This window comes from Lissotriton vulgaris, chromosome 1_1, assembly GCF_964263255.1.
Source record: "Lissotriton vulgaris chromosome 1_1, aLisVul1.2, whole genome shotgun sequence".
NCBI lineage: Eukaryota > Metazoa > Chordata > Amphibia > Caudata > Salamandridae > Lissotriton > Lissotriton vulgaris.
In genome coordinates this window covers 2,018,176,301-2,018,191,978 of record NC_141685.1, presented here as the reverse complement: position 1 = coordinate 2,018,191,978, position 15,678 = coordinate 2,018,176,301, and the positions used below count along the sequence as shown (strand labels likewise).

Genomic DNA, 15,678 nt, shown 5'->3' with positions numbered 1-15,678 from the left:
ACCAGATCAGAAGTATGGAGTGTTATGTCATTTCTAAATGTCTAAATCTGGGAGGGGAATGTAAGCTCTGTTGAGGGGATCCTAATGTCTATCATTTTAAATAGAGGCCCATGGCAGGTTTTTTGACAAGTGAGGCAGGAGGAGCTGATGGGTGAGGTCTGGCAGGATTTCTGCTGCAATTGGACCTCCAGTCGCTGGCTAGGACACTTACCAAAAATCCAACACCAGATTCGAAGCTCAGTCATGGATATTGAAGAAAATAACCGAAGGAAGAAGATTTCTGATTGATCTGCTGGTAAAAGAACTCAGAGAGCTCTTGCTTTTCAGTGGAGCAAGCAGGAGTGACTTTTCCATTAAAAAGATTTGTTGCATGTAAGTCATTCTTCTCACTTCTGTAGGACCAACTTACCTAACTGCAAATTGCCAGTTTGGCACACTTACAGCTATTTCCACAAGTTTTTGTATAGTGGGGCCACCAAAAAGTTGTATCTGACTCCTTTGAGCCCTCACAAACTACGACCATCTGCCACATAAATTTGAAAACCAAACTGCTGTCTGAACAAGGGCTTGTGTCTGAGGTGAAAGAGAAAATTAATTACTTCAATGAAACACCATAGGTTGGATAGTAATCCAGCTTCGTCCTGCAAGGCGTTTTTCACACCAAAACTAAAGACTTAATCAGGAACTCTGACCATTGCTGGCTTCAATATCCTGCCTTGCCCCAATGGAAGGAATTGAGAACCAAAAAAGCAAAACAAAGCATTTGACTAGTGTGACAGCCAAGTCTTACCTCATACCTGCTCCATCATGACTGGCCTGAAATCCTGGATAGGTCCTGTTCTACTGCAAACATTGGTCCTGATGTATCAAAAGGTTTTACCGCTTTTGTGACTGGGGAAATATGTTACTATTTAAGAACCATTGACTACAATTAGTGCTTTACCGTTTCTTGACACTTTTTGCCTGAAGAGTTTAAAAATCCATATCTGAGGCTCCAATCCAACTTTAACAATCTTTGTATCATTTTGTTTATTGGTTTGTTGTTGATCTTCCTAACTTGGTATATTGTGCTGTGTTCTCAACTAAATGACTTGGTTTTTTTGCTGTTTAAACCTATCATGCATTACACTTTGAATGGAATGTTGCTTATGCCAGATCTACCAGGGTTGAGCGATTTCTCATTGAACTAGACTGTGACCTAACATGCTTATGTTATAATACATTGATAGTATCACTGAATTTCATGATTATAACCCACTAAATGACAGCATCATGATGATGTAGAAGGGAAAATATACAGGTTTACACAGTCTTCTACATTTTGTAATGTAATTATGTGAACAAAGACTCGCATTGCGGTATATATGGAATTTGAACTAGAGGCCTCAGATTATTTATATATTAATAGACTTATTTTATTTGAGGCCTCAGAATGTAGACTATTTACTTGGTGACAGATTCATAACTAGAATACTGTATCATCTACTTTTTGAAAATCATGTCATTTAGACATGGGTCAATTTAAAAACGGGCTTAATTCAACTATGTCCATGCCATCATCTGTAATTGTTGTTCAATTAGCATTTTTCTTTTTTTCTCTATGATGATTCAGGTCTAGCTGATGCGGAGAAACGGCATAGAAACAAATCAGAAGGTGCAAATGAGAGGGTGAGTAGATGAAAAGTTAGAGAATACCAGCTGAATCAGGTTCTTCAAGACTAGAATAATGCCAAAGAATAAAGAATGTGTTTCCATTTGCCACAGTGGTAACTGGGGGCCATCTCTTTCGCATACCTAAAATGTGCTCCGGGTTAACAGCTTATTTATGAGGCATTACAGTAGTAATTCAATAACATCCAAGTCATTTGAAGCCCTTTGATGACACAATATTAATCAACTTATATTACAATCATTACAACCATTTTTTATTAAAAATAAGACTAGGCACATGCACATATATAGGAAAGAAGAGTCTACTTTAGAGCATTTTGAATTTGTGTGGTTATGGCTAGTCTGAGAGTAACAGTAATCACAAACAATAAGCTTTCTGTGTCAGTGGCTTGCCACCAGGACTGGAGAACCTCATTAAGAGTGAAGCACAAGCACTTGAAAAGAGGTGAGAAGAACATTCAACATTTAGATAGGAAAGACATCTTGTTCAACAAAGAAAGCTTATCTTGTGTGATTGTGCTTGCTCAACTGAGGCAAATTGTAGTCTGTTTTAAGGACACTTTTGGAGACTTTAACTGTTGTAGAGAAACAGTAGGTGCAGTATACCCTCTTAAAGTGTAAAGCAGAAAGATTAATGCAGCATGGTGCAGACTTTGGAACTTATTATAAAACTTTATAGGGAAATGCGTAAAGTAGTACTACTTTATGTTCTCCAATATGCAATTTGCAAACCTTAGACAAGAGAGCTCCGCCTCCTCCTCGCAGTTCATTTTGGTACTGAGATTTCTGGCCCGATGTCAGAGATCGCCGCACACTAAGGGCCCAATGACAATGTGGTCTGGAAAGCATTCCCAACAAATTGGGTTAGGAATGCCTTCTGAACGATTCAAATTTGAGGAGCCCTACTGACGAATATGATGTGTCCGGATGCTTACGGACTCGATACGCACTCACATTGACTACAATGGGAGCCTGTGTCCTGAACGAGAACACAGGCTCCTATTGAAAAAATGGGTGTGTGGGGAAAACCTTGCACCCCGTGGCTGGCACTCCATGGTGCCTACCACACTGTGCATGGTTGGGAAGGGGGTCCCTTGGGTATCCCCATGAGCCCCATCCAGAGGCCTGTGGGTGACTGGGGGCCTGCTACGAGCCCACCAAGTTCAATTCCCACAGCCTTTTCATCTTGGCCAAACCGATTCGTAATAGCTGTTTGAATTGTTCACCGTACTCGCTCATTCGGAAACCATCTTCATTGGTCTGTATGATTCAGCACTGAATGACTTGGGCTGAATAAATCCTGTTTGGAGCCAATTCAGACACCCCGGACAGCTTCATTGCATCATACCCGGTTATCCGTAAAGGGGACCGATTCGGTAGGAAAAATTTATTATTATTATTACCATGAACTTAGGGCATACAATCTGGATTTGGGTGCTTTTAAGATCAAAATTTGCATTTCCATGTATTTTTTAGGCATATGTCCCCCAGTATATTTTTACAAGTTTGACCTACCAAAATCTGCCTGAATACAATTGTGGGAGTGCTGATTGTATCCTACTCCATTATTAGCTGGTACAGTAATTTCCACATAACTTACAATTTTGCATCCCTAACAAGCAACGCTCTGTGATGAGATTGGAATTATACATTACACTTATTATCAGTCTGGAAGTTTCAACGTGGCATTAGAGGTTACCTTAAATTACACTTGGCTGATGTATTACATCCTTTCTCCTATTAAAATAAGGTAAAGAAGAAGGCGGAGCTCCATCTCCTGAAATGGCAGATTTATAAAGGAGCTCTGCCTCACACAGACTGTTTTGACCAATTTACTGGAGTGGTCAAATTCTCTCTTCACTGCTGAAGGTGATACTTTTTCTGGAGTTATTTCCAGAACAATGCCCAAAAATATGTTTTCTAAACCCTTTGGCACTAAGGAAGTAGAAAATATACCAACCTGAAACAGAAGACTGAGTGGAATGCAAACACCCACCCACCCATTGAGAATTACTTCAGTGAGGCGCAATCTAGGTAACAATCAGTCCAATGAGGTTTCATAAAGATAGTTAGTGGAACCCAAACTCTCTTTCATCATGAGTTGGCACACTGAAAACATTAGGAAACAAAGAATATTTCTATTTTGAAGATTTAAATGCAAATACTATCATGTGCACACAATATACATTTTTTTTTTTTTTTTGAAAACCTTTATTGAGCCTTCACAGATTAGTACACAGCTAGTCGCCTACAACCCAACCGGGCCGCCCGCTAATAAAGCGTATAAGCAATAAATATGCATTAATACAGTACATGCGGTCGTGAGGACTTGAGGATGAAGCCCCAAAAGGGAAGTGTGAAGAAGGAATTGCGAATGGTCCATGCCAAATTATGAGGTTTTCGTTTTCTGTTTTATACCTAAAAAAGGAAAACATTCAAACTTCGGGAAATCACGTTGCCATCGACACAGGGAACTGAATGCCATTCAGGTGGAAGTGTGCCTCTGAGTCCATTCAAATAGCGCTTTGCACATCTTGGTAAATACCGTAGCAATCGCCCCATTCCGTTATACCGCCATCACCCAGTGCAGCCCCCCCCCCCACCACCATGCCCTCCCCTCACATTCACTCGTCCTCATCCGACTCCAGTGTGTCCCCTTCAGGGAGTGGCACACAAATCTCACCCCGGTAAACATTCCATGGGGACCAAACTTTGTTCCACTTGGCCGGGCACCCCCTGGATAAATACACCGCCCGCTCCGTGACCATGGCCCTATCCATATTCACACACCATTGGGAGGCCTTCGGTAGATCTGCCACCCCCCAGCGCTGCACGATGTCCCTCTTCGCCATCATCATACCAATCGTCACCCAGAGGCGGCCATGTCGGGACAGGTCAGTTGGTTCCCACACATTAAGAAGACAGCGACGTGGCTCTGGAAGCACGGAGACCTCTAGGACTTGTGAGACGGTGCGCATGACCTGACGCCAATATGTTTGTATAAGGGAGCAGTCCCAGAGTGTATGGAGTAGTGTGCCCTCCTCCCCGCAACCGCGCAAGCAGAAGGGGTCAGGGGCTCGCTGTATGTGATGAAGCAATGTCCTGGTGTAGTATGTCCTGTGCAGAACTTTGAGTTGGATGAGCCTCATTCTAGAGGATATGCCCGCCTCTTTAGGGGATGCCAGTGCCTCGTTCCATTCGTGTTCATCCATCTTCCCCACTTCCTGTTCCCATTTTCCCTTAATAGGCACTAGCGGGTCTGGGGAATTATTCAGGAGTTTCCGGTAGGTAAGGGAGGTGGCCTTTTCCACCATATAGTCAGTCAAGAGGCGATCCTCTAGCGGGGACGACTCTGGGAGAGTTGACCCCACCGGAATAACCGCCAGCAGAGCATGACGCACTTGAACATACCGATAGGTTTCATGTGGTCCCATTTCGTGGAGTTCCTTCAGGCGGTCGAACGTGATGACAGCCCCATGGTCCCACATGTCTCCCACTGTTGAGATGCCAATGTCGTCCCAGCGGGAGAACCCCCTGCTGGTCCGAAGGTTGCCCAGAGCACGTGAATCCCAAAGCGGGGTGAGCTTAGTGATAGTATCCTTCCAGCCCAGCGCAGCGGTGGCTGCGTGCCAGACGGATACCGTGATCTTAGTGGGCCCCTTCAACAACCTGAGTTTACGCTTGTCATAGAGCGGGGCCAGCAGGGTACCCGCCCCCAGCTGGGCCCGATCCGCCTGGAACGCAGGGTCCGACTGCGATGCGTGCAGCCATTGATTAATCGGTCTAAGCTGAGCCGCCCAATAGTAAAGTTGGAGGTTAGGAAGTGCGATGCCACCCTCGTACCAACCTTTACAGAGCTTGGCGTGAGCTATCCGTGCTGGGCGATTGTGCCATAGCAGACCAGAGACCACCGCCGCCACCCTTTTGAAGTACCTGGGGGGCACCGCAAAGGGGGTGTTGTCCAGAATATACAGAAAGCGGGGCAGGGACTTCATCTTAAAGAGGGCTGCTTTTCCCAGCATCGTTAGTGGTAACCCTGCCCAGAAGCTCGCATCTCGCCTGAGGCGATCCAGCGGCGGCTCCAAGTTCAACTTTCCGAATTCCGTCGGGTCACTCGTAACATGAATACCAAGATATTTAAAGGACGGGCCGGCCAATCGCAGGGGGCAGTCAGAGCCAACCGCGGGTGGGCTGCCCGCCAGGGTGTATAATTCAGATTTAGTCCAATTAATGGTGTAGCCCGACACCTCCCCGTGGGCATTGCAGATACGTAAGAGAGCCGGGATGCCATGGTCAGGGTCCGTCAGGTATACAAGCATATCATCCGCGTAGAGCGAAATGCGGTCCTCCCAGCCCTCCCTCCATTGAATCCCCTTGAGCAAGGGGGTGGTCCTAATGCGGATTGCCAAAGGCTCTAGCGACAGTGCAAATAGCAGGGGGGAAAGAGGGCAGCCCTGCCGAGTGCCGCGTTTGAGCGGGAAGGAGCGTGAAATGTGGCCATTCGCCACCACATGCGCTACCGGCATGGTGTACAGCAGTTTAACCCAGGATATGAAGACAGGGCCGAAACCCATGTACTGGAGAACCTCGAAGAGATAAGCCCACTCAACCATGTCAAAGGCCATCTTGGCATCTAGGGCCAAGATGGCCGCTGGTTCATCGAGTTCTTCCGTTTTGGCCAACACCCCATGCACCCGTCGTAGATTGAGTGAGGTGTTCCTGTGGGGCATAAACCCGGACTGGTCCGGGTGAATTAGATCAGAGAGGTGGGGCAAGAGACGATTTGCCAGCAGTTTCGCCAGAATTTTACTTTCCGCGTTAAGTAAGGATATAGGGCGGTATGAGGAGCAGTCCTCCGGAGGTTTGCCAGGCTTGGGGATAGCCACTATCGTGGCCGTTCGTTGGTCTAACGGGAGTACCCCCGCAGTACGGCACTCCTCATACATTTGAAGCAGGTATGGGCTAAGAACGGCAGTGCGGTCCTGGAACCACTCAATTGGGATGCCGTTTGGTCCGAGCGCTTTGCCCGTATGCAGGGCCCCAATGGCGATCCGCAGTTCGTCAGCAGTGAAAGGCGTCTCAAGCTCAGCCGCCGCCTCGGGCAACAGTGCCGGGATGGGCAGATCATACAGTGCGCCTTGGGCCGCAATGGCCGTGACGTCCCGCTCCGGGGTGTAGACTTTCTCGAAGTGGGCCGCCAACTCTTCTGCTATCCGAGCTGGGTCCGTGTGAATGTTCCCCAGGTCATCCCTAACCTGTTGAATCCCCTTGGCACTCCCACCTCTTTTGTCTAGCCAGGCCAGCATTTTCCCTGCTTTGTCCCCCAAATCATACACTCGGTTTTGTGTGTCAGTGATGTGACCTTGTGCAATGTGTCGAGCGTGGTCTGTATAGAGACACTGGGCCAGCGTGAGCGCATGCAGTGTGTCGTCAGTGGGGTCCGTTTCATGGGCAGCGGTTGTGTCACGCAGTCGTATCTCGAGCGCCGAGTGTTCCGCCGCCTGTTCTCGTCTATACGAGGTTATGGAGCTAATGGCTTGCCCCCTCAGGACAGTCTTACAGGCCTCCCATAGCACCTCAGCCGAGGCTGCGGTAGGCTCGTTCTCCATGAAGTAATGTGTTGTGGCGGTCTGCAGTGCCTTCCGGACCTTCGGCACCTTAAGATATGAGGCATGCATCTGGAAGATGCGGTGGCGTGAGCGTGTTTGTGAAGTAATGGTGAGAGTCAGTGGGGAGTGATCCGAGATGCCCCTTGGGTGAATGAGCACCTCTTCTACGCGCTGCAAACCATCCCCAAGCGCCAGAAAGTGGTCAATGCGGGACAGGCTATTGTGGACGGTGGAATGGAAGGTGTACTGTCGTAATGTAGGGTGGACGTGTCGCCATATGTCTACCAGCCCCAACGCCTCAAGGAACCTTTGGAATCTGGAGGGACCCCCGGGGAGAGCGGGTGCGGGGAACCTGTCGAGTAGTGGGTCGGCAGGGGAATTAAAGTCCCCGCCTAACAAGGTGTCACCCTCGGGGAGGGACAGTAGGAAATCGCCCAGGGCAGGCAGCATCACTGAGTGCAAGGACGGCGGGATGTACACTGATACTATTGTCAGGGGGCGCCCCTCCCATTGACCACTCACCGCCGCAAAACAGCCCTGTGAGTCAGTTTTTGTGCTAATGGTGACAAAAGTTGAGGATTTTCTAAGTAGGATACCCGTGCCCCGGGACCCAGTGGAGAATTCGGAGTGGGCCAACATTGAATACCCTCGCCTGTCCAGGGCCTTGGTGGCAGTACCCATTAGATGGGTCTCTTGAAGGAGTATGAGGTCAGGTTTATGTCGCTTGACCTCGGACAGAACAAGGCCTCGCTTCACTTTATCACCCAAACCACGCACGTTCCATGCCAGAAGCTTGAGGGAGGAGCTGCCCAATCGCGTCTCACCCGCCTGCATCACGTTAAGCCGCTCACCCACCACCATCGAAACTCAGGGGCCAGAACCCTCAGCACATGGCCCACCCTCCCAGCATCGTTCCAGTAAACAGCACCGTACATTCTGCATTGTTTGATCGATAGCATGAATTTCCCGTAAAACCAAACAAGTCCCCCCCCCAACACCCCCCACCCTGCCTCCCTGCCAAACGGACTCAAAACTGCCCGCCACCCCAACTTAGCAGAGCGCTTAACCCATAGCTGAAACAGAATACTTGCACGTCGGGGGAGAGTGTCCCCCAAAGCAGGCGGTCCCTTTGCAGCCCTCGGGCGTCCGGGCCAGTGTCCATTAACGGCTCAATGGAGAATCAGTGGGAGTAAAGTTCAGGAGTAACTCGGTAGTCCCTTGTGGTCTCCTCATTTGCCGCCAGCCGCTCCCAATTGGTCCTGCGGCGGTGATCCATTCTCGCTGTTCCTGGATGGGGAGCGGGAGCCCCGCCGGCTCGTCCCCCCCGATCTGTTGCGTCGACGGTTAGAGGTGCGGTCCACAGTGCGCCAGCCATCCAACCATTCCCTGGCAGTCTCTGCTGAATCGAAAAACCAGACCTTCTTATCCGCTACCACTCGTAGCCGGGCCGGAAACAGCATGGAGTACGGCAGTTCTTGGTCGCGAAGCGACTTTTTAACTTCGAGGAAAGTCCTCCTCTTACGGGTGACCTCCGCCGTGTAGTCGGGGAAGAATGAAATCCTTGAATTCTGGATTTGGATGGGCGGTGCCACCCTAGCGGCCTGGAGGACTGCATCGCGGTCTCGAAAGTTGAAGAGTCTCGCCAAGATGGGGCGCGGAGCGGCACCCGGGGTAGGCGTCCCACCCGGGACCCGGTGGGCCCGTTCTACTGTGAAGAAGTTGGATAGTCCCTTCGGGGCCAGTTTGGTCTTTATAAGGTCTTCAACATACAGGTCCATGGCCCCCTTTGTTTCAGACTCCGGGACCCCCAAAATACGGACGTTGTTGCGTCTGGAGCGCCCCTCCTGGTCATCCAACTTACTTTTCAAAAGTTTATTGTCCGCCTGCAGCCTCTCCATTGCCACTTGTAGGTCCGAAACGTCTTCTATTAAAGATTTGGTCACCACCTCCACCTGCTTCACCCTTTCGCTCATTTTCTGGAGGTCGGCTCTGATAAGGGTAACCTCCGCCGCGGTCGAACCCACCGTGGCCTGCACCTGCTCCAGTGTCCTTAGCACGTCGTCCAGCGTGGCCTTTTTAGCGCCGTCGTTGTCAGCACCCTTCCCCAATGATTTGCGCTGCTCAGATTGTGCGGCCGACTGGCCCTCGTAGGCATATTTCCCAAGCTTCGCCTGAGCAGCATTCTGCCGTTGTCCCTTCCCCGCCATTGCTGTCCAGTGAGACAAAGTCTAGGCTGGAACGGGCCGGAAGTCCGTCGCCGTCCACGGGGGGGGGAAAGGAATGCAGGGGGGGTTCAGAACTGGTGGGAGGCCAAAGTCCGCTGGTGCTATGCAAGTGTCGCCGGCCGCCGCGGAACTGTGGCGGCCTCGGCCAGCTCAGCAAAATGGCGACTGGTGCTGTGCAGGACCTCCGGTCCGTGTCGAGCGCAGCCAAGGGGCACAGATGCCCAGCGTCACCGTGTACTCCATGGGAGGGGTAGAGCAGCCGGCGGGGAGGATCGCTAGCCAAAGGTGTCGGGCGATGGCGTCGTCGGCTACTTCCGGATGGTTGCGCCGGGGAGGATGAACTTCCGCCCGGCCTCAGGATTCACTTGATACCGATGCTCGCCTCGTGTCACCAGGCCCGTCTCGCCCAAGGGACGGAGATGATGTTTCGCCCCGAAACCGGGGTCCAGGCGCTCCCAAATTTTCTGTGCCGGTGCCGCTCGGTCACCGCACCCAGGACACCCTCTTCGGACTGAGTAGTGAGCAGATTGGCATGCGGATTGTTGCGGGAAGCCGCCTTGCTACGGGAGCCTCTCTAGGTTGCTGCCGCCATCATCGGCTGCTAGCCACGCCCCCTCACAATATACATTTTTTTACTATTATAATAAGTAAGCAAGATAGTAGCAATAATACTTGCCAGGAGGCAGAATAATAGAAAATATAGCAACATTATGATAGCATAACGTCTTTTTAAAGCAATATCCTCAAAAACTTGCTTATCTTGACTAAGAAAGTGATGGCAGGAATGCCCCAAAAGCACCAAAAGAGGCCTACTTCAGGTTTCATAGATGATTCACACCCACCTGCCTTTATGAAAAATGGAACCAATGTTCATTAAAGAAACAGCTACTGCTTTCCTCCTCTGCAAGCTGGCAGATACGCTGAGTGAAGGCTGCATGTGCTCTCCCCATAGCCTGCAGCAGGGAAGGGTGATTACTGCTTTTCATGACCCTCAGTCTTGGAACCCTGGTGTGAAGTTCTTCTCTATCTCATAACACTTTGTTCTAGTTTATATAGTCTATCTGTTGCACTTTGCCTTCTCTGCAGGGTCGCTCTCAAACTTTTTGCCATCACGACTCCTGTTTTCTGTATTCAGTTTTGTTGGCATTAAGACTCTGCAGGTTACCACTGTTAACCACTTCTAAAGTTCTTATACTCTCCCCCCTAAAACATGGTGAAATTGGCTTACATTTGATGTATCAGTCCTGTCATTGTAGGCCGTATTGCAGTTTAAAACTGCAATTTTGACCTGGCAAATTAAACCTTTTCCTAGGCCTAACGCTTTCCTATTAATACATATGAGCCTTGGGGCCTTCAAGGTCAAAAGGGCAGGGTGCATTGTATTTAAAAAGTAAGACGTGTTTTTAAGTTTTACATGTCCTGGCAGTGAAAAACTCATACATTTGTTTTTCAATACTGTAAGGCTTATCTCTCTCGTTGGACAACATTGGGTTACATAATTGCATTAATAAGAGCTAAATTTTGATTGAGAGCAGGTAGAAATGTTATGTTTGGTGTCTGAGGAATTGTAATTTAAAATCATCTTTACTGGTAAAAGCCTCTAAATCCTTTTGGTAGTTTTGAATACCCTTGTGTAGAAAATAAATACAAACTTGGTGAACATTATCGGCGCCATCTTGCCCCTTTTCCAAGCCCATTCGTGCGCGTAAGCGGCAGCCATTTTGAGCACCATGGCCTCCCTGCCCCTCGCTGATAGCCAGCGCGTCTCTCTCTCTCTTAACCTCACAAGCATTCCCCCGCACGCTGACAACCCCCGCTCTCTCATGCCTTGGGTCATAAACCCCTCTTCAGCGCAGCTTCACCACGGAATCCCATCCTGTTCCCAGCGCGACACCTCCCCTCATTCCTTTCATGGCCTCAAACCCTTTTGATGCAAACCCCCTTTTCCTGTGTCCCCGTTTGTCTTCCCTGTTCCCAGGCCGCCACCTGGCTCTGCGGATACTGTTTATTACCCCGTACAGTAGGAAGCTTCCCCTCCCCATCAAAAGACCCCCGAATCGATCAAAGCCCCCACCCCATGAGATCCGATCAACCCCATGCATTCCGTGAATCGGCGGAATGCCCTGCTGTGCGACAACCATCACCTGTTGTGACCGGGGTGGGGAATCCAACTGTAAATGTATGTGGGAACGGGTCTGAAGGGGAGATTCCGAGGATGTTCTTTCAAGTACTAAAGTATTGCGAGAATGTGTTATGTGCAATAAAGGTCATAAACCCTGGTATAAGAGGCCAGGCCTCAGAGATGTGGGTAGAGCACCTCGTGACGATACTTGCTGTCTGAATTGATGTGTTCTCCTCCGGAGAGAATAAAATCCTCGTTTCCTGCCTTCCAGTCTCCAGCGCCTGCTTCTTCATTGATTAATATTGGTGGGTCATAGAGGCGATACCGCCGGGCAACATAAAAGGGTCTTTGGTTACCGGTTGTCTTTGGAACCCTTTTTAACAATTGGCGTCCCAAACGTGGGGCCCATCAGCGACTCGTGGATCCAGTGGGAGAGGTCCCGACGACAGAGTGAACGACTGCAACGATCGGAAGGTACCCTGTCCGATAGACCCTCGTCTGACAGCCGATCATCCGAACTTCACTGGTTCCGAACAGACCTCTCTCGAGTGATCTGCGGTCCTGACTGGGAACCATCAGGAGTGCCACGAGAAGTACGAAGAGAAGAGGACGATCGGGCGCTGGATTCGGAAGACGAGAAACTGTCCATGCGGTCCGGGTAAGGTCGTGTAAACACGACGAATTGCGAAAGTGATAGATAATTGAAAGTGATTGATAATTGTTGAGAAAATACTAGTATTACTTTTTGTTAATTTATTGGAGATTCACTGTCTACAAACGGAGAAACAACAGGCTCTCCCTTTATAAACAGCGAAGGATAGGTACGCACCCGTCGGACCTATTTTTCTCCCCCATTGATTAACTGTTATAGATTGTTTTCTGGAGATTCTCTGTCTGCAAACAGGGAAGAATAGGTCCCCTCTTTGCAGATAGTGAAAGGGTAGGTGACGCGAACCTTTGCGAGCCTACTTATTCTCCCCATTGACCATATTGATTTTTTATTTTTGACCTAAACATTGATTAACTGTTATAGATTGTTTTCTGGAGATTCTCTGTCTGCAAACAGGGAAAAATAGGTCCCCTCTTTACAGATAGTGAAAGGGTAGGTGACGCGAACCTTTGCGAGCCTACTTATTCTCCCCATTGACCATATTGATTTTTTATTTTTGACCTAACATTGATTGATTGCTCAGAATTGGTTCATGAGGTATTCACTACGTGCAAACAACGTAGAATAGAAATATTCTGTCTAGTCTTTGCGCGCAGTGATAAGATAGGTAGTGCTGACTATTATCCCATTGTGATCCGTCATGCCTGTCTTCTCCCCACTGGTTAGTAGCCTGTTTAACCCGGACCGCTTATTAGAGATGAACCATCCGGCTCCGCTGGAAGGCACCCCTAATAAGGACATGTTCATGAAGCATGGATTAATCGCTATAGCCTACAGTGAGCTGTGGCATAAATATACGAAAAAGGATCGAGAAAGACAGTGGCCACTGAGAGGATCCTTTGATCTTGACAAAATAGAAACGGTAGAAATAGCCCTTCGTAGGAATGAAACAACACCTATTATGCTCGATAGTCTCGGTATGTGGCGCAAAGAAGCCACGCAACGAAGGGAAGGCGACGAATTCAGAAAAGGTGAGGGGACACGACGGATAACCCTCCAAACGTCTAGTAGGCAAAGGGAAGGGCCAGCGATGGCACAGTCTCGAGAAGTAGACATGAAAAGCGAACGGTGTAAAGGGATGTGCCGACAAGCCAACCCCGGAACACAACGACCCGAAGGTAATCCCCCGACATTACGCACAGGACGGACAGATTTAAAACAAAACCAATGTGCTTTCTGTAAATGTCTCGGGCACTGGAAAGCCCAATGTCCGACTTTGCAGAGCATAGGTAGGAATGGAGGGTCGACAGAAAGGACAGGCCGACAGAAAGGGAAAAGGCACGAAATAAAAACCAATCAGACTAGTACGGACAGGACAGATAGAACCACCCCGTTCGATTATGCTCGGTGGCACAGATTTCGTCAGACCAATTTTAACGACATGTTAGAGTTCTGGGACTGATTGCTCTCTGTTGCTCCCCCACTCTGAAAAACAAACACAACTGCAGGTCAGTGTAAACAACCCCCCCCGTTAGAGAAAAGACTCAAGAAAGCCAAGCGTCTATTATATAACTTAGGATTTAATTACGGTAAAACACACAACCAACAGTAGATAGAATAACTAGTAGAACTCTCTAAAAAGCAAACTTAACTAATAGGAAAAATACAAAACATGTTATGCTCGCTCCGGAAGTCCTCGAAATGTAACAGTTCAATGGTCCCGCCCATCCGAAACACATAGCACGTGTGGGGCGGGGCCTGCCAGCAACCATGGGCCAAAAGGAGATCGCTGGCGAGAAGGTCCTGGAGGCTCCACCAAGCAGGCAATGAAATGGTCTTCCCATACTACCCTTCCAGGGATGGCGTCCCCCGGGCCGCGAGTAGGGAGGGGGCGGATGAAAATGACCCCCTCCCTTGTATCTCCTGGTCCGGCCATCACGAATTTCTCCATCGAACGGATGCAGGGTGGGCAGGGAGGAAGAGGCGACGCGGACGAGCCTCTTCCACCTCCACAGGTAGGAGGCTTCCCTGCCCTGGCCCGACGCCGATGTCCTCCAGCCGGGCGACGGCCATATTTCCGCAACACAGGACATACAATGCCCGACTGGTATATTTTCTCAGCACAGGACATACAAGACCCGGCTGGTATACTTGCGTAGTACAGGACATACAATGTCCGACGGGCATATTTGCGGAGCACCGGACGTACAATGGTCCCCCAAGAGTCGGAATCAGGGGTGTAGGGTGGTCATCATGTGCGCCCCTGATTCCAAGGGACGGTGTAGGATGCGCCGGGAGAGGGAGACGGCACGGGTGAGCCTCCCTCACCCCCCCAGATGAAGGCTCCACTGCTGCACCCTGGCGCCCCGAACCAAAATGTCCTGCTCCAGCAACATGATGCTCCGTCTTTCGCCATCACAAGAAGTTTCTTCCTCTCCTGATGGATACGGCAAAGGTGGCTGCCACAGGGTCTCAAAATGGCGTCTGGGCCCTCGAAAGGCGGGTCTAGGCCGCTGGAGTAACTTTGTCCGAAATTGCAACTCGGGCACTTGCCCACCTGGGCGCAAGCCCCCACCATCGACAAACATCCCCTCGACTTTGAAGATTCTACCAAAGTCCCAAGAACCCTCGGCCCCTTCAGGCTTCCGGTGAGGAACAGTTGCATTGATCTCAAATGAAATAACCACGGCACAGCAACAAGATGGCGGTGCTCTCGTGTCTGCATCAGCTTCCGTCTGAACCACCCAGGAACATTATGGGCTAACGAACTCGAGCAAGTTCCGGCTGAACATCAACATGACCCGGTAAGAGAGACTCTACCCCCTCCCTCTCTTGATTGACGGTCCACACCACCAGCCCCTCTGTTAGCACAGTTTTCTTTTGAACTGCCGAAAGGGACTCTGGTCCAACCGCCAATTGTCGGGAATATTTTGCCCCTGATGCTACTTCCGGACTAAACCGGCCTCGCCCAAAATGGCGCTGGTATCAATGGAAACTAACGGATGCCTCGTGGTGTTCCTTAGCTAATGAAACTTGATGTACTAAGATATATATATATATATATACGAACCATTGCGCACTCGATGTTAAAGGGAGGAGGGTTCACTTGGCGAACATTTAAGAAGGGTTCCGTAAAATGTTGATTTCAATGAACAATTTATTTTTGATATTTGTTGTAACTGATACATAACGTCGCTTATGATGCACACCCGCGGTTTACATCTAGGAAATGTGATTACGATGAGCTTGACTGTGTTTCCATTTATGAACTGAAATGCCCCTGATTCCTTCGTCACGCAATGAAATGTTTTTGGTTACTTGCAAATAATTAATTAGACCTTTTTTACATGTTCTTGTGCTACAAAATAACCCCCTACTGTATGTGCTTCCATCGACGACATGTCAGGGCAAAATATGAATTGCGCTCTCACATTTCACGTA

The 15,678-nt window shown here is 49.2% G+C and overlaps 1 protein-coding gene across 1 annotated transcript in view; it reads left to right on the top strand.

The window, feature by feature from the left end:
- The window catches only part of LOC147751542 (uncharacterized), a 785,370-nt gene that overhangs the window by 306,256 nt on the left and 463,436 nt on the right, over positions 1-15,678 (top strand). Inside the window, exon 4 of the mRNA XM_086938708.1 lies at positions 1,613-1,668. Within this exon, the coding sequence (XP_086794834.1) occupies positions 1,613-1,668 (56 nt within the window). The remainder of the gene's footprint in view (positions 1-1,612; positions 1,669-15,678) is intronic.